Below are 19,539 nucleotides of genomic sequence, written 5' to 3' on the forward strand. Positions count from 1 at the left end.
GGGCCAAGAATGGGACAGGTTGACTGATGAACTCTGTCCAGGCCTGGCAGCTAACTGCAGGAGAACAGACGAGGGAACTGCGCCCTTCATGTCGCCCCTAACTATGTTGTCAGTTCATAGAACATGGAAGTTTCAGCCCACATGGGTGGGACCTCTTCTCAGTTTCCAATGTTGGGTCTGAGTTTTCCTTTTGATAGTCAGTGGACCAGCTCAGATGACATCTGGGGAAGAGCAGGAGGCAAAGCCTTTTGTTCTTGGGCCTCCCCTCTACTTAGTGTTTATTCAGTCTCTACAGCATACCAGGTTCTAGATCAGTTATTATTGTCCCCATGTTATAGATGGGATCATTGAGGCCCAGAAAGGATGAATGTCTCACAATTACCCAGTGAAACAGATTTCAAGCCCATTCTGTCTAGGCCCAGTCTACTCTTCTAACCCTGGTGTAGTTCCATTTAACAAACCAGGACATTGAACACCTTCTCTGTGCCAGAGACTGTGTGATGCTGTGTGGTGGGAAACACAAAGATCAGACCATGGCCATTCCTTGTCTGCCAGGGGCTCATATTCTAGTGGGAAATAGGCAAATAAACAGGTACCCCCAAGACAGTAAGTGCAAGCCAAGTTCAGTAATGGGGAAGAGAAAGACAAGTTCTACCTGGAGGTGTAGAGGGGAAGCATGCCAATTGAGGGGAAGGAGAGTGAAGGCATGAACCTAGGGGAAAGTATAGGGTCTGTCCACAAAGGAGGAACAAGCAGTCACTTGATGTGGCTGGATGTGGGGGGACAAGGTTGCATGGGTAGAGACGGGTCTCTGCGGGACCCTGAATGCCAAAATGAGAACTCTACATGGATTCCTCAGGATAACGAGCAGCCACTGGAACAATTTGAAGACAGTAACGACATTCAGTTCATTTAAAAACTTGGAGCACTTAGTGCCAGGCATTCTGCCAGTCACTGAGGGTATAAATATAAATAAGAAACAGTCTTTTCCCTTGAAGGTCTCAGTCTTACAGGTAGAAATTTTATCCATTAGGAATGAAAATTTAAAAAACTGACTAAAGCTGGCTTCAGCAGATGGGGGTTCACTTTTTCTCCTGGAAAAAGAATCTGAAGATCCCATCCAGACCTGGTGCAGCTGCTCAGGATGCCATTGCTTTTCTTCTTGTTCTGCCGTCCTTAGGCTTTCGTCCTCACAGTTACCTAGTCAGCTGCTGCAGCTCCAGGCATTGTGTCTGTGTTCCAGTCTCAAAGAAGAGGGAAGAGGAAAGGGAGCAGAGCTTTCTTCTAGTGAGGGTTTACATATGTATTGAGGAAGAACCACCATCCTCACAGACATCTTCCTACATTCCATTAGTCTGAACTTGCCATGACTGGCTGAGGGAAAGTGAGAGATCAGTTTTGTTTTGCTTTTACAGTTTCAATAATAGAGACAGATGAGAGGTTTGGAAATGGAGTACAGATAAGCCTACCTATAGTGCCTACTTAGATTCTTATATAACGAAATAAATGCTATAGTAGAAGTATGTACAAAACACGATAGAAAGCATTTGCAAGGCCAGTTCATAATTTTAGGTGGCAGCTGAGGGGCAGGGTGTTACAGACAGGAAGTGCTATTCTAGCTACACTTTACCGAACAATAGTAGTTCACCATGCAGAGTGGAGGTAAAGACCTTCCAGGAATGTAAAAGAGAGGAAGGGGTGGGTAGCTGCTTCTGAAAGAGCTCATTATCTGGTATGTTGTGATGATATATCCACTTCAGGAAGTTCAGTGGCAGCAATGCAGAGGATAAATTGACTGGGAAACCAAGGAGGAGTTGAGTATAACTGTTTGAGGCGTCCTGGTTACACTCAGAAGAACTGAGTACAAAGTAGGTTGAGGTTGAGAGCTCTATGTGGCTGGCTATAAAGAAGGGAAGGGGGAAAGGGATAAGACACAGTGCTTTGCTGGTAGGCTTTCCATGAAGAGATCTGGGGCACTTGGAGAATGGGGAACTTATTGTTCCTGGAAGCTCTGATTTCTGCTCCTAATGCCCATTTAGTTATAAAGTTCATGTTTGGCTAATAGTCCTAGTTTGTTGATTTTTAACTGTGGAGATGCTTCTTAATGATTAACACGAGGGCAACCTGGGAACTCTGTTCTTGGCTGTTGGTTAAGAGGCAGTAGGATTGCTGCGAGAGGGGGCCATGGTTTTGATTAACCAGAACCCCTGCCCAGTGGAACTTGTCTCCCTGGGAGGATGCCGGGCTAGACAAAACATCTGGCTGTGCCTGAAGCCCAGATGGCCCCGCTGCAGTTTCATATCAATCAGAGGGCAGTAATTCCCCCACTGAGGTCAGTGAGGCTTCCCTTTACCCAGCAAGCAGGCAGCTGGCCCAGAGGAGGCACCAGAAGTGAAGCTTCTGTTCATAGCTCTTGCCAGGAATTGTGGCTGCAGGTTTAGCAGCTTCCAGAAGGTTGATTTTCTTGCAGTGACAGCAAGTCAGACCTTAAACAGAGGAGGTCCATGTACTCATACCACAAGAACTGACCTCCTGAAGGAACTGAACAGATAAGCACAAACACGATGGGGTATGGCTTTGTCAGATTTACAGTTTCAACAAACCAACAAGAAGGAGCTCAAAAGTGTTTGAAGGAGAGGATGTAGGTAACCTGGTAGGTATAAATGTAGCCTTAAGAGTGGTGGTGCTCTCTGGCACGTTAGCTTTTCATAGGTTACCTCTAGAAAAAGAAACACAAAACTACTTCAAATTGTCCAAGAATAATAATCTTGCTGAGCTACACTGGATAGTTGAATTGGCCAGAATACATCCATTTGACTGCCAGTTTACAATCCCAGAAATGAATTCCAACATCTCTTAGGAAGAAAATAAACAGTGCAGCCAAAGAAATGCAAACCTTGTTGGTTGGCCACATTGGACCAGTGTAAATCTCTCCCTTTCAAAAAATAAGTAAACAAATAAGCAAAAATTAAACTAAATTAAATGAAAAACTTGTGATGCTACTTAAAACATACCATTCTTAAAAAGAGAGCACCATTTTCCTAAAGAAATAGAAACAATTTCCTGAAAAGATTTTACCATAGTAGGCAGAGGAAATTTGAAATGGGTATATAGATAATATTCTCATTTAAATATAAGAAATAGGGATGAGAAATAGCAGAAAATGGATGGTGAAATGGAGGGAGAGAGATCCTGAGCTAGAAACACAGTGACAAAGACAAGTGAAGAATGAAAAGAAACTAAATACAGAATGAAAATTACAATCACAGTAGTTGTCTTGTAAGAAATAAAAACATTGAAATAGGAGACAGGCTGGAGAATCTCTCTGAGACTGAAGAGGAAAGGAGTGAAGGTGGGGCGGTAATGAAAGAAAAGTTGCCAAATGTGGAAGACAGAGCACCAATCCAGGTGGCATAAATGAAGAAGAACAATTAACAAATGGAACAATTAACAAAAGGTGCAATAAAACACATCATGGCAAACTCTTCTTATCCTTGGTGAATTGAAAGGACTCACTGAGTTCCAGGCAAAATGAATAAGATACAACTTGATGAAAAATGAAACAGTTCCACGGAGAACAAAAAAATCCCTACAAGCATTTGACAAAACACACACAGGTAAGCACACAATCAGCCCTCAGCAAATAAAACAGCCATTTACGATAAACAATCACAACTAATCCAATCCTCCTGAAGTTTCTTCTCTGTAACATCAAAGACCAGAGACTTTGGAGAATCATTGATTCAACCAGGATATAATATGCACAAGAGCCACAGAAAATTGCCCACCCGGGCTTGTTGAAGAACTTGCAGAGACAGGGCAGCAGGCCCCCAAAGTTATCAGGTCCTAAAGCCTGGAATCTGTAAACATTACCTCATTTGGTAAAAGGATCTTTGCAGATGTGGTCAAACCAAGGATTTTGAGATGAGGAGATTATCGTGGATTACCTGTATGGGCTCTAAATGCAATCATATATATCCTTATAAGAAGGAAGCAGAGGGAGATTTTATATACACAGAGGAAAAGGTGATGTGAAGACAGACACCGAGATTGGAATGATGAGGCCTCAAGCCAAGGAATGCCAACAGTTGCCAGGAACTGGAAGAGGCAAAGAACAGATTCTCCCCTAGGGGCTCTGGAGGGAGTGCAGCCCTGCTGACACCTTGATTTCATAGCAATACTGATTTCAGACTTCCGGCCTCCAGAACTTCAAAAGAATAAAGTTCTGTTGTTTTAAGTCACCACATTTGTGGTACTTTGTCACAGCAGCCACAGGAAACTAAAATAGACATAATTTTTAGCCTACTGAGATGTTTAGGAAAAAACTATACAAAGAATTGATGACCATGAAAAACGATATTTAATTTGAGTCTATAGTCCCTGCTTGTATTGTCAGCGTTTTGTTTTGTTTTGTTTTTTGTTTTTTTTTTTGCGGTACGGGGACCTCTCACTGCTGCAGCCTCTCCCGCTGCGGAGCACAGGCTCCAGACGCGCAGGCTCAGCAGCCATGGCTCACGGGCCCAGCAGCTCCACGGCACGTGGGATCCTCCCGGACCGGGGCACGAACCCGCGTCCCCTGCATCGGCAGGCGGACTCTCAACCACTGCGCCACCAGGGGAGCCCTGTCAGTGTTTTGATAGTTGGCGGAAGGCAGAAGGGAAAGTAAAATCTTTTTAGCTTTTCTGTCTTCCATAAAGGAGAGTGAAATGGTATATTCTTTTTCTTTTTCTTTTATTTTTAACATCATTATTGGAGTATAATTGCTTTACAATGGTGCATTAGTTTCTGCTTTATAACAAAGTGAACCAGCTATACATATACATATATCCCCATATCCCCTCCCTCTTGCATCTCCCTGCCACCCTCCATATCCCACCCCTGTATGTGGTCACAAAGCACTGAGCTGATCTCCCTGTACTTATTATTTTTCTTAAAATTGGTAATTAGAGAAAATACCCCTTTAGGAATATTTTTGAAAATGTTTAAAAATGCCTAAAGTAGAATTAAAAACAAAATGTATACTTTGCAAATCACTGAAGGAAATGTGAAAACTAAGACATGTTACAAAGAAAAAGGAAATAACAAGAAAACATAATAAAAAGCATAAAACAGGTTGATGGAGATAAGCTTCTATTAGTCTCCCTATATTAGGCTCCTTTCACGTGAGACCCTCACAGTCCTCCAGTGTGTCCTCACATTTGGCCAGCTGAGGAGGGAAAGAGAAGGCATCAGAGAGTAGAACAAAACTGGTTTTAAGAGTCAGGTCTTCCTCCTCATCCCACTGACCAGAACACATTTCCCAGCTCACCTAATTATAAGGGAGGTTGTGCCTAGGTGGAAGAAGAAACAAGAGTTTGTGAATACATAACATCATCGCTGCTTCAAGAACAAACGTATCAATTCTGAAATAAGTATAAATTCACTTTTGTCTGGCCACTCCACAGTGCGAGGTAGAAGAAAATAAGAGGAGAAGAGGTGGTCCCTGGAGCAGGCCAGGGTTGCAGGAGCTCAGGATGGCTGGGGGAGGATTGAAGGATCAGCCAAGAACTAAGGTCAAGTGGGAGAGCAGAGTGCAAGACTAAAATGCTGAGCTAAGAGTCTGCAAAAGGAGTGGGCAGAACCATGTGTGAGCATCCCAGAGGGAGGCCCCGAGACGAGGGCACACAGGAAACGGAAGCCTCTACTGTTACGTGTGGAGCTTTCACTGACCAACCTGTGGGCAGGGAGGGAGCTGTAGGGAGCCTTGAGCTGGTGCCCACAAGTTAAATTTCCATATTTCAAGGAAAAGAGTCTCAGGTTAGGTAAAGGAAAAAAAAAATGCTGCTAAACAGAAGAACAATAAAATATTAAAAAGTTGAGGCAAAGGAATAGCATGAGAACATACATAAATAAAAACAAGGGTCGCAATATTGCTTTTCTAAATAAAGGTGAAATTCAAGGTTAAAAATATATATATACATATTAAAAGGGACAGAGGGAATTATTTCACGTGATAAAATGCTTAGTCCACAAGTGTATCAACAGTCATGAATCTTTATGCACCAAATAACCTAACAAGAAAACTTAAAGCAAAATCTGTCAGAAAAACAAGAAGTTGACAGCCATAGGAGACTTTAACATATCTCTCTTAATGGAGTAAAACAAATACAGTAAGTCTTCTACATAGAAACAAATTCCGTTCTCAGAGTGCATTGTTAAGTCCCACTGTTCGTAAGTCCAGCAAAGTTAGCCTAGGTACCCAACTAACACAATCGGCTATAGAGTACTGTACTGTAGTAGGTTTATAATACTTTTCACACAAATAATACATAAAAAACGAACACAGAAAATAAAGAAAACATTTTTAATCTTACAGTACAGTGCCTTGAAAAGTACAGTAGTACAGTACAACAGCTGGCATACAGGGGCGGTCATCAAGTAAACAGGCAAGAAGAGTTACTGACCGGAGGAGGGAGAGGAGGTGGGAGATGGTACTGTACTACTGTACTCTATACAGTACTGTACAGTAAAGTACACAAAGGCACAACCACTTGTAGAGGATGCACGCACGTGACAATGTACACCAGACACCTGAACTAACTTATGTGATTGGACACGCAAACGCACATTCACATCTTTGAAAGTTCACAACTTGAAGATGCATATGTAGGGGACTTACTGTAAAAAAATAGAACTAAACTGGAAGTTGTTTTAGGTGATTTTACCATCTTTTGATTTGATATTATGTATCAGGCTCAGTGCTAGGTACTTTGTATGTGATTTCGTTTACAACAATCCTCTTGGCAACACTGCTGGATAGATGATGTTACTGCCATTCTACAGAGGAATAAACTGAGGCTCTGTCAGGTCACTCAGTTATCTATCAAGAATGAGTATTTGAACCCAAGTCTTTGACCCCGGAGCCATTTTGTTAAATAGCCTCTTCGGAAGGCAGAGCTTCATTTCATGGAAAACATTTCTTCCAAAGAGGATAAAGACACCTCTGCCCCTCACAGAGTTCCTGACACCTCCAGGGCAGGTTCTGGTGAACAATAGGCAGTCACAGAGCCTTCATTTACAGGGTGATGATAATGAGAAAAAAAGTGGTGCAAGGTTACTCAGCAAGGAAGGGTGAAACACAGGGCCGTAGCTTCAGTGCTGCATCTGTACACTGCCCAGCCTCCCAGAACATCAGTCACTGCAGCTTCTTCAGTGACGGAAGCCCAGGTTTATTCTTTCACTTAGGAAAATAACAAAAGAAGACGTATCTTTCTGTCTTCCCAATACCAGCTGGCACCAGGAAAGGCCAACCTCTATTTTTGCTCTAGACACCAATGCTTGCTTTGAGCTTTGGTCTGTCTTCTCACTTTTTGCTCTTTGGATGGCACAATGCTTTAATTATTATTGTCTGCTATTATAATCATGGTTTAATTGTTGGTTTGCTGCACCGTGGCTCAGAGGGGGGCATTTTCTGAAACAAATATTATTTTCTTATTATCATTTCCAAAGTCACTGAGGATAATTTAAGCTGCGTTCTCATTTGGGGACAGGAGTGATTTCTGACCCCTCCCCCTGCTGCAGCAGCTGTTTGTTCACAGGCCATTTTCCCCTGATGTAAAGATCCACTGTTACGACTCTTCCTGGTGCAATACCCATTGTGTTCACGCAGTGGTGACAGTTGCTTCGAAGCACCCAAAGCCTTTTCATATTCTGGGACCCAGTCAGAAGGCAAGTGAAATCAACATATAAAGATGCTGTGATTTTTTTTCCTTTCTAGTTTTGGCATTTTTCTAATGTGTGACAGATACAGATGAACCACTTCTAAGTGTGGAGGTGGGCAGTACCCGAGAAATGCCCAATGTGTTAAAGTTTCCTTCAGACTGAGAACTGAAAACCATAATCCCAGATTCGAGTTTGTCTGTGGACAGCACTTAAGGGGTGCAGCCCCCTACAATGACAATTTGATGCTCTCCTAGCTTTTTAGATGAGAGTTCTAGCAGGAAATCTCTTCCTGTGGTTGAAGCTGAGTGTCATGAGCCTTACCTGCAAAGCCTGGGGGGACTCTTAGTGGTGGGCTGGTGGGCAGAGGTAAGGGAGTGAGGGCCAGGTGAGGGCTCCCTCACCTTGGGAGCTGCTGTTGGGACATTGTGGTGGAAAGTGGGACTCTGCGGAAACACCATGATGAAAAGGTGTACAGAGATCCCAGAAGAGGAATGGCCCCACGGTCGGGGTGTCCTGCAGTTAAAGGGAGTGGCAGCCAATCTGACATGAAGACCCAGCTCCAGAGAGAGCAAGCAGAGGTTCCGGGCAGCCCCTTTCCCATTCCGGGGAATGGGAAAGAGGACCAGAGACCAGCGGGGCTCATTAGCTGAGCTGGCATACTTGTCAGTAGTGAAAGCCCAGGCTGTACCCCAGACAGATTTAGGACACTGAGGCCAACTCAAGGCCCCTCCTTTTTGGAAAAGGGGCTCCCCCCTCTCTGCCCTGACCCAGCACCATGGAAAGGACCGAAGAGGCCATACCTGCCTTGTCTTCTTCCACAGTTGGACATCATTGCCCTGCCCTGAGTCTCTCTTCTCTCTCTTTTTTATTTATTTATTTATTTTTGACTGCGTTGGGTCTTTGTCGCGGCACGAGGGCTCTCTCTAGTTGCGGCGAAGGGGGGCTGCTCTTCGTTGCAGTGCACGGGCTTCTCTTTGCGGTGGCTTCTCTTGTTGTGGAGCATGGGCTCTAGGTGTGTGGGCTTCAGTAGTTGTGGCACGCAGGCTCAGTGGTTGTGGTGCACGGGATTAGCTGCTCCGTGGCATGTGGGGTCTTCCCAGACCAGGGCTCGAACCCGTCTCCCCTGCATTGGCAGGCAGACTCTTAACAACTGCGCCACCAGGGAGGCCCCTCTCCTCTCTTGACTCCTTGGACTGCACCTTTTTCTTGTTTACCTTCTACCTCCTCCACTCCTCATTCTTAGTCTCCTTCCCCTGCTCATCCTTACTGCCATGGATCTCCAGGACACCCTTCTCTGTGTGCCGCCCACACTGATACTCGTTGGATGGGCTTGTCCAAACCCATGGCTTCAGGTCTCACCCACCTGCACCCATGCTCTCGTCCTCCTGAAGAACCTGTACTGTCCCGGGGGTGCCCGTCTCTCCATCCCATCCGTGTCTTTGTACAACCTCTTTTCTCTGCCTGGCATTCCCCTTCCTTCTCACACTCCTCGCCACCCCCTTCATCTGGAAAATCCTGTGCATCTCTCAAGACTCAGCTTAGTTGTTCCCTCCTCCGGGGACCTTGCCTCACCCCTTGGCCTGAGGTGGGACCTTCTCTGTGCGTATCTGTACCATAGTACTTATCACACCACAGCTAGGGGCAGAAACAAGCCATGTTCTTGTCTGTATCACCAGTGCCTGGTGTGGTAGCTGCACCCACTGCCTACTATTCATTGATTGGATGTGTGAATATTGGTCAGAAGACTTGTAGAGCTGTATTTGGAGAGTGTGAGACCATGGCTGCAGCATCCTCCTGTCTTCTGGCTTTAAACTAGGCAGCCATCTCTGGCCCAGGGTCCGTGCAGCTAGTACCTATCTCTACGGTGGCGATAGGATGCCAAAGACATAGATTCAAGGGGCAGGATGTGGGCAGTAAAGGGAGATGTCAGAACCTCCAGTGAAATAGGAAGTATCTTCCTTAGCACATAGGATTTAAGTTGCCCGTCACCAAGTGGCACACACAGCACGGACAGTGGGTGAGTTTGGCTGAACTATGGGCATCCCCGAAAGCTGATGAGCCATTTACTTATTCATCAACTCAACCAAAGCGGGAGCTTAGTGTGGGTCAGGCCTGGTGCTAGGTACCAAAGATACAAACACCACAAAGGAGACACAAACACAACAGTTAAGGAACTCAGTGAGACAGGTTATTCAGTGGATGACTCTGATACACAGAGCACACAGAAGGAGCATCTCATGAGCTTGGGGCCATGGGGAGGGCATGGAAAAGCCCATGGAAAATCTTACCAACTGGAGGTGGGGATCTACTGGGACATGGTATTCAGGTGGTATATTAGTTTACTGGGGCTGCTGTAACAAGCCAAATGACTTAACAAAAATTTATTTTCTCACACTTCTAGAGCCTAGAAGTCCAAAATCAAGGAGCAAGTAGGGTCACGCTCCCTCTGAAGCCTCTAGGGACGAATCAGTTTCATCTCCCAGCTTCTGGGAGTTGCCAGCACTCCTTGGCCTTCCTTGGCTTGTGGATGCGTCACTCCCGTCTCTGCCTCCATCTTCACCTGGTCCTCTTCCCTGCGTCTCCTCGGTGCCTCTGTGTCCGAATCTCCCTTTCCTTTCTCTTAGAAAGACCTCAGTCATTGGACTCAGGACCCACCCTACTCCAGTATGACCTCATCTTAACTTGATGACATCTACAAAGACCCTATTCACAGGCACCGAGTGTTAGGACTTGAACATACCTCTTGGAGGGAGATCATTCAAGCCACTACAGGTGGTGTTAGGGCACGTGTCGGGGTTGGAAACATCCAGGCAGGGGGAAGAAGTCTCCGAAGCCAGAGAAAGAGAAGAAAATGGGTAAAGAGTGAGAGGAAGAGGAGGAGGCAGTTGGGGCTATTCATGGAGGGCTTGGAGCATCCCCTAGGAAGCCTGACTTTATTCTGTAGGGAAAGGGGAATGACTGGTCAGATACGTGGTTCAGAAAGGTCAGCTGGCCCTGGTGGGAAAGGTGGATTGAAAGGGCGAGGGGGAGTTTGGGTGCACGCTCTGTGTGCCTCTGTAATGCTGTTCTCTCTCTTGCAGTCATCTTCCTCTCTCACTTGCCTTGTGCTTCGCTTTTATTTCTCCAAAACTGCTTCAAAGACATCTCCTCCTTGAAGTTTTCCTTGCCTCCCTCAATTAGAAGAAGATGACGATGTAAAAAAAAGGCCTTTGGTCCCAGACAGACGTGGTTTGAATACACTCTCTGACCCTTACAAGCTGTTTGACGCCCCCCCTCACCCTCAGCAAGTCTCCCCAATTAACCCCAGGAACTTCAGTTCCCACATCAGCAAGATGGCAAAAATAGGCTCCAACTTACAGGCTTGTTATGAGGATATTAGACAATATACATAAAGTACTTGGCACGTAGATTTCCAACAAATGATTAGTTCTCTTCTTCGTCCAGTTATTTCGATAGCACTTTATTTATCCCACGATTTCAGCACCTCCTGCACGTATTATTGTGTTGTGTGTGTGTCTCTTTCAATAAACAGCAGCAGCCTCCAGGGCAAAGACACAGCCTTCCATGTTTCGGCAGCTCTCAGCACAGAGCGTGATGCACATCAGGCCCCCTCCCTCTTCCGTGGCTTTTGTTGTGTCTATGGCCCAAAGAAACAAGAGCGCAAATGGGTGAGGCGTCAAGATGAAGGATCACCTTCTCACAGCATGGTGGGCGCGGGATCCTCAAATGGTTTTCCATATTTCAAAAGCCAGAAGAAGACCGGATGGTCACCTGCAGGGGAGCTGCTCAGGCAAACCCAAATGTCTGCTTGGGCCCAGAATTAGCCCTATCAATGTGAACCGCTAATTAGCATTTTATAGACTTTGATTTCTATGGGATGAAAAGCATCTTCAATAAGAGTCTTAATCCTTGTGGTCAGATTGGCAAAGCTTCACTGGCTAGCATCAAGGATTTATCATGAAAGAGGTCACTAGCACCTGTAGTAGCCCCCTAGCTAATTTCCCTGCATCTGACATTGCCCTTGCCAGGCTGTTCTCATCCGGGCAGCAGGAGTGATCTTCAAATGAAAATTGGATCTTATAAGGCCTCAGCTTAAAATCCTTCAGTGACATCCCTTGACCCATAGAATAAAATCCAAAATCTTCCCCGACCCCCCGGGCCCCACGAGACCTGGCCTCTGCCTACCTCTCTTGGCCCAGGGACAGCCTCAGTGGCCTTTCTGTTGCTCTGATGCTCCGAGCTGCTTCCCTTTCGGGGCCTTTGCTCATGCTGCCCTTTATCCACAGAAAACGTCCTCCCACCTCTTGCCCTGCCCTGCTCTCCACGTGACTGGCTCCCTTTAAGCCTCTCCTCTTCCTTAGATGTCACCTCCATGGAGAGGTCTTCCTGGCCAGTCTGTCTAACCCGGTGGCTCCATCTCAGCAGTCTACTGTTTCCTTCATCGCATTTGCCCACAGCTGATAGTCTTCTGACGGGGTTGTGTGTGCAGGAGTATTGCCCATCTCCAGAAACAGCTGGAAAATGACACCCTATCTGTCATCTTCGCCGTTATCTCCCAGCACCTAGCACACAGAAGGCATTTACATAAACGAAGGCAGTAAGAGGTCGGAAACTTCAGCTTCTCTCCTTTCCACTGCCAAGCTGCATGGCTTCTGCATGCAAAGGACCTCAGGCTCCCTCCTCTGGCCCCTGGCCTCCTCCTCCCACCTCTGCTGACCTCATCAATGCCAAGCCTTTGACTTTGTCTGATTAACAGATCAGTTAAGCTGAATGCACTTTTAGTTAAGGGTCTTAAATCTCAGCCCTTTAACCTCATGTGTGATTGACATGTAAACTATTGATTACTGATGGGGCCTCTCTGGAGCAGGCCTGGCTCTCGGCCTCAGCCTCTTCCTTCTGCAGGTGCAGGCAGCATTGTCAGGGGAGAGAGAGGAAGCGCCAAAGTCTGACCTGGACTGGAATTATATCATGTAATTCTGTGTCACTCTCTGACCGGCCCTTGACCTTGAGCAAGTTATTTAACCTCTCTGAGCCTCAGTATTCTCATTTTTAAAGAGGGGAATGGTGCTACCTACAAAATAAAGATGCTTGTGAGGACTAAATGGGATAAGGTGAAATTGCCTTGTACACAGGGTTGTATAAATATGTTTTCTTTCATTTCTACCTAGTGTACGTATTCTCTTTCCACACTTCCCATCGGTCTGGTCCTTCTGGGATTTCATTTGTTCATTCTTCAATTCACTCACTCATCCATTCCATTATTCACCCTCAGGGACCTCAGTCGGTCTCTTAACCAGAAGAGGATAAAACCCCAACTCTGCTAGCTAATACCAATGTCCCTCTCTCACTCCAGCTCTCTCCCCATGACATCCTCACGCCATCCCAACTCCAGTGTGGGTGTCGCCTGTCTTCCCAGGTACCTTAACCTCCCCCCTGCCTCTGGGTCTTGTCTTGTGTTATCACATCCAAAGAAAACCCCCTCTGGGCTTCCCTGGTGGCACAGCGGTTGAGAGTCCGCCTGCCGATGCAGGGGACACGGGCTCGTGCCCCGGTCCGGGAGGATCCCACATGCCACAGAGCGGCTGGGCCCGTGAACCATGGCCGCTGAGCCTGCGCGTCCGGAGCCTGTGCTCCGCAACGGGAGAGGCCACAGCAGTGAGAGGCCTGCATACCGCAAAAAAAAAGAAAAGATAAAAAGAAAACACCCTCCCTTTCACGCCACCCAAACTTCTAGCCTTGTCTCCTCCTGCCTTCCCTGACAAGCCTGGCCCACGAGGACCTCTCTTCCCTGAGAGCACGTCTGGCAGCACCACACAGCTACGGCTTGGTCTGCACCTGCAGGCGGCTGCCGATTTCCCAGTACATCACTAGAGGCCTGCCAGGGGGATGAGAATACAGCCACTGAGGAAACCCTCACAGCTCTGGTACTGAGGAAGCTCCACCTGTATCTATAAAAAGGTCTACCTAGGAAATCCAAGAGCTTAACTTGAAGCCTGTTAGAACTTAACTAGTGACTGAAAATAAGAAATACATACACACACACACACATATACATATATATATCCAACAATAAATATGTAACTAATAATTAAATCCCACTCACAATGGAGCTGAAAGCCAAAAATTGAATTTAAGAGGAAGAATGCAAAGAGGAAAACCATAAAACTTTACCAAACTACCTAAACTAACCCCTAAATAAGTTACAACATCTACAGTGTTCCTGGCTGGGGAAAATAAGTAACGTAAAGATATCAAGTTGCCCGAATCAATCAGTAAGTGTGTGCAGGGCTTCCCTGGTGGTGCAGTGGTTAAGAATCCGCCTGCCAATGTAGGGTACACGGGTTCGAGCCCTGGTCTGGGAAGATCTCACATGCCGCAGAGCAACTAAGCCTGTGTGCCACAACTACTGAGCCCGCACGCCTAGAGCCCGTGCTCTGCAATAAGAGAAGCCACCGCAATGAAAAGCCCGCGCACCACAACAAAGAGTAGCCCCCGCTCACCACAACTAGAGAAAGCCCACACAAAGCAGCAAAGACCCAATGCAGCCAAAAATAAATAAATAATTTTTTAAAAAAATAAATAAATAAGTATGCAATTTCAATCATAGTATCCACGGGATTTGGAGGAATTTGAAAGGATAAATTTGGGAAATTAGCTAAGAAATTTGGGGGAAGAATATGAAGGGGAGCTTGCCCTGTAAGAATATCAAAATATGAGACTGAAAACTGAAATCAGCCGAGTAGCTGAGCTCCTGGTACCTCAAGTATTTAGAATCCCATCAGGGCAAAGGAGGGAGCCCTGGAACAGAGGAGAGTCTAGACTTAGACCCATGGCCAAGGTTTCAAACCCGTTGAGAGAGAGCGCCTGGATTATCCAGGCACAGGCATCTTCATTCAGGTACTCGTGAGCACTATCAGAAGGGTCAGGCATAGTCCAGGCAGTGGGGCTACCAGAGTGAAGAGGACCTGCCCCCATGCTCGTGAAAGTCATGTTCTAGTTGGGGAGAGGAGTAGTAAACAAATAAAGTATAGACTGTAATCAATGCTAAGGAGGAAAGAAGCAGGGCATTTTGATAGAACATGGAAGAGGCTACTTTAGGTAGGTGGCCAGATAATTGAGAGTCCATTTGGGAAAAATAATGAACCAATAAACCTCAACAAATGAAACTACACAACTGCTGAGAAAGTATTAAAGTTTTGCTTTTTAATCATATAGGGAAGAAGAGGGTTTGCCCAAATGTATCATGACATCCAGTATCCTTACAGGAAAATATTAACATTTGATTACATAGAATGAGTAACTTCTATACCAGAAAAGACACCATAAACAAAATTTCTAGGAAAAAGAGATACCAGCTGCTGGGAGAAAATGTCAGCAACAAATATGTAAAAGAGAAATAAAAATATATAAAGATAATAAATAAAAATGATAATGTGTGAACAGAATTTAAAAAGACAAATAACTCAAGCTGGGTAAAGGATGTGAAGATATACAAATGACCAATAAATATATGCAGAGATACACAACCTTACTGAATTATCTAAATTTAAAACACTAGTGAGATTCCATTTCGGTTTAGCAGATGGGCAAGTATTTTAATATAGAATATATTTACATTGTAATATTTGATGTTGGTAAGGTAGAGTTTAAAGAGAACAGTCATATGAATACTGTTCAGGGGCAATGTAAATTGACACAATCACTTAAGAGAATAACTGAGCAGGATTTACCAACAACTTTAAATATATTGTATACCCGTCCCCCCGACCAAAGTATTCCTACAAGCCAACTGAAACATTAACATAAATGTGAAACACTACATAAAGATGGGAATGTTCCTTGCAGTCTTATATGAAATATAGCAATGTACATTTCTACAGGAAAAAAATGAAGTAGATCTATATCTCCATTATATAGTATTAAGTGAAGAAAACTACATAAAACTATGTAAAATATAGTCCCATGGTTGGGGGGGGAGAATGTATGTGTGCACATTGAAAAAAATCTGGAAGTATTTGCACCAAACATAATATCAAGTGGAAAGTTCTAGAGAACAGATTGGTTTGTGTGAGAGAGACTTCTTAAAAATTCAGAATATCTGTATATTCTTAGCCTTTTTCTGCCTTGAGCATATCTTATTTTTATAATTTTAAAAGACATTTTTAAAAGGATATAGTGATAAATGGATTGGATCCTGGAACAGAAAAAGGCATCAGTGGAAACACTGGTGAAATCCAAATCAAGTCAGGAGTTGAGTTCATAGTAATGTACCATGTTGGTTTCTTAGTTGTGACAAATGTACCAGGGAAATGGAAGGCGTTGACAATGGCAGAAGTGGTAAGGGGTCTAGAAGAATTCTCTGTATTATCTTTGCAACGTTTCTGTAAGCCTAAAATTAATCTGAAATAAAAAATTGATTAGGAGAGATAGAGACAGAGAGACAGGCTGGTATCCAAGTTCTGCTCTGGGAAGCGGAGGTGTAGGCTCACCCTTGCCCCCACTGCAGCTGGACCAGCTTCCCGAAGATCCTGCCATAACCCCTGACCTTTATTTCCCCCACACACACTTTTTAAGACTTAAATTTTTAGAACAGGCTTACGTTCACAGCAAAGCTGAAAGTACAGAGATTTCCCATTCACCCCCTGCCCCGCACCTGCACAGCTTCCCCCATTATCAGCATCCCCCATCAGAGTGGTACATTTGTTAGACCTGATGAATCTACATTCATTGACACATCATTATCACCAAAAATCCATAGTTTATATTAGGGTTTGCTCTTCGTGCCCATATTCTATAGGTTTGAACAAATGTGTAATGACATGTATCCACTATTACAGTATCATAAGAGTATTTCCACTCCCCTAAAAATCCTCTGTGCTCTACCAGTTTATCCCCTCTCCCTGACCTAGCCTCTGGCAATCACTGACCTTTTTACTATTTCCATAGTTTTGCCTTTTTCAGAATGTTATCTACTTGGAATCATACAGTATGTAGCCTTTTCAGAATGGCTTCTTTCACTTAGTAATATGGATTTAAGGTTCCTCTATGTCTTTTCAAGGCTTGATAGTTCATATCTTTTTAGCACTGAATAATATTCCATTGTCTGGATACACCATAGTTTATTTATCCATTCATCTACTGAAGGACATCCTGGTTGCTTCCAAGTTTTGGCAATTATGAATAAAGCTGCTATAAACATCTGTGTGCAGGGTTTTGCATGGAAATCAGTTTTCAACTCCTTTGGGTAAATACCGACGAGCACAATTTCTGGATCGTATGGTAAGAGTGTGTTTAGTTTTGTAAGAAACTGCCAAACTGTCTTCGCAAGTGGCTGTACCATTTTGCATTCCCACCAGCAGTGATGAGAGTCCCTGTTGCTCCACATCCTCATCAGCATTTGGTGCTGTCAGTGTTCTGAATTCTAGCCATTCTAATGGGTGTATAGTGGTATCTTATTGCTTTTTTCATTTGCATTTCCTCGATGACATACGATGTGGAACATCTTTTCACATGCTTATGTGTCATTTGTATATCTTCTTTAGTGAGGTATCTGGTAAACTCTAGCCCATTTTTTAGTCATGTTATTTGTTTTCTTACTGTTGAGTTTTAAGAATTCTTTGTATAGAATTGGCTTTCCATATCTGCATGTTCAGGATCCACAGATTCAACCTACCTCAGATGGAAAGTATTTGAAAAAAATCCACAAAGTTCCAAAAAGCAAACTTGAATTGGCCATGCAAGGCAACTCCTTACATACCATTTACATTATATTTACAACTATTTACATAGCATTAACATTGTATTAAGTATTATAAGTAATCTAAAAATTATTTAAAGTATACAGGAGGGTGTTCTATGCAAATACTATGCCATTCTGTATGAGGAATTTGAGCACCATCAGATTTTGGTATCTTGTTATCTTTTGCAGAGCAGCAATGTTTAATTTTAATGAAGTCCAGCTTATCACTTGTTTTCTTCATGGATTGTGCCTTTGGTATTGTATCTAATAAGTTATCATTATACCCAAGGGCATCTGAGTTTTCCCTTATGTGATCTTCTAGGAGTTTTATAGTTTTACGTTTACATTTAGGTCTGTGATCTGTTTCGAGTTAATTTTTGTGAAGGGTATAAAGTCTGTGTCTAGATTCATTTTTGCATGTGGATGTCCAGTAGTTTCAGCACCATTTGTTGAAAAGACTATCTTTGCTCCATTGTATTGCCTTTGCTCCTTTGTTAAAGATCAACTGACTATATTAATATGAGTCCATTTCTGGACTTTTGATTTATTTGTCTGTTATTTCACTGACATCACACTATCTTGATTACTGTAGCTTTATAGTAAGTCTTGACATTAGGTAGTGTCAGTTCTCCAAACGTGTTCTTCTTCAACGTTGTGCTGGCTCTTCTGGATCGTTTGCCTCTCCATATAAACTTTATAAACTTTTATAAACAGTTTGTCAATATCCACAAAAATAACTTGCTGGGCTTTTGACTGAGTATTTGTGTTTTTACCTCTATCCTTTATCCCCAGATCCTGCCTTCTCAGCATCCCCTTCCAATTAGAATGATATGGATGGGGGCTCAGGAGTGAGGCCTGGGGACTGCCGTGTAGAGTTGACGAGATGGGTGGGGTTTTACAGTGGCAACAGGAAGCTCCATAATAATACACAGGATGCACAAAATCTATCCTCCCTCACCCTTGTTCCCATTTGCTAGTGACCTCCAATGGGTGGAGCAGGCTGGATGGAAATTGAGAGGATAATTCCCTCTAATCCTCTTCCTTCCTGCAAGTCTTTCTTAGGTGTATGACTTTGCCTGACCGGAAGCCCCTGGAAAGAAGGGGCTGAGCCCCGAGTGACCACCTGCTTCTTTCTGTCCGTTCAGACTCCACTTCCTGGTCTTCGACACGGAGGAGCTCCACGACGTGTTGCGCATCTGGGATGGGCCTGTGGAGAGTGGGGTGCTGCTGAAGGAGCTCAGTGGCCCGGCCCTGCCCAAGGACCTGCACAGCACCTTCAGCTTGGTCGTTCTGCAGTTCAGCACCGACTTCTTCACCAGCAAGCAGGGTTTTGCCATTCAGTTCTCAGGTCTGTGCCCACCTTTCACCAGCCTCCATCCATCAGTCCTGATGTAACCCCCCTTCCTCCTCCCGCAAGTCCCTCATTTCCTCCATCTCTCCACTCGGGTAAAGATATTTATTGAGCATTTGCTCTGTGCCTGGTCCATGGGTAGTGCTTGTTCTGATATCTGTGCCGAGCTTACTCTGAGGGGAGGGGAGACAGGTAGGTGAATAAACACTGACATACAAATCAACAAGTATCTGGAGGGAGAAGTGTGAGCTATAATGGTCACCTTGGAGCATCAAGGAAGATGTTCCAGAGAAGGTGATGCCCAAGCTCCAACCGGAAGGATGAGTAGAAGTTACAGAAGAAAAGACAGTATTTCAAGGAGGGCATAGTCAACTGTGACATGGATTTAGAGTTGCCATGGAGTTGGACTTGGAGGATTCGTGGGTCCTTATTAGATGAGAAAGAGAGAAAAGTGCATCTGGACGCAAAGAGCGTGTGAATGTGTGAGAGGCAGGATAACGGGCTCTGGAAGTGGAGGGTTGTCCACTGTGGCTGAAACGTGGAGAGTGGGGAGGGAGGCAGGGGAGGGACAGCTGACACTGGTTTGGAGCACAGTCACAGAAGAGCTGAGCTGACATGTCACACACTCTTGTTCTTAGTTTGGTGCACGTCTCAGTAAGGACTGGAAGCCAAATATGAGTAATCTAAATTCAATTAATTATGTACTGAGGTAGCCAGTTATGGAGGAGCATGACAGAGAGCTACCAAA

At 44.6% G+C, this 19,539-nt stretch overlaps 1 protein-coding gene across 1 annotated transcript in view; it reads left to right on the forward strand.

The window, feature by feature from the left end:
• CSMD2 (CUB and Sushi multiple domains 2) overlaps positions 1-19,539 on the forward strand; it is a 675,416-nt gene that overhangs the window by 485,750 nt on the left and 170,127 nt on the right. Inside the window, 1 exon segment of the mRNA XM_081223918.1 lies at positions 18,586-18,788. Within this exon segment, the coding sequence (XP_081080044.1) occupies positions 18,586-18,788 (203 nt within the window).

The sequence above is a fragment of the Mesoplodon bidens genome, assembly GCF_964165515.1.
Source record: "Mesoplodon bidens genome assembly, chromosome: 2".
Taxonomy (NCBI): Eukaryota; Metazoa; Chordata; class Mammalia; order Artiodactyla; family Ziphiidae; genus Mesoplodon; species Mesoplodon bidens.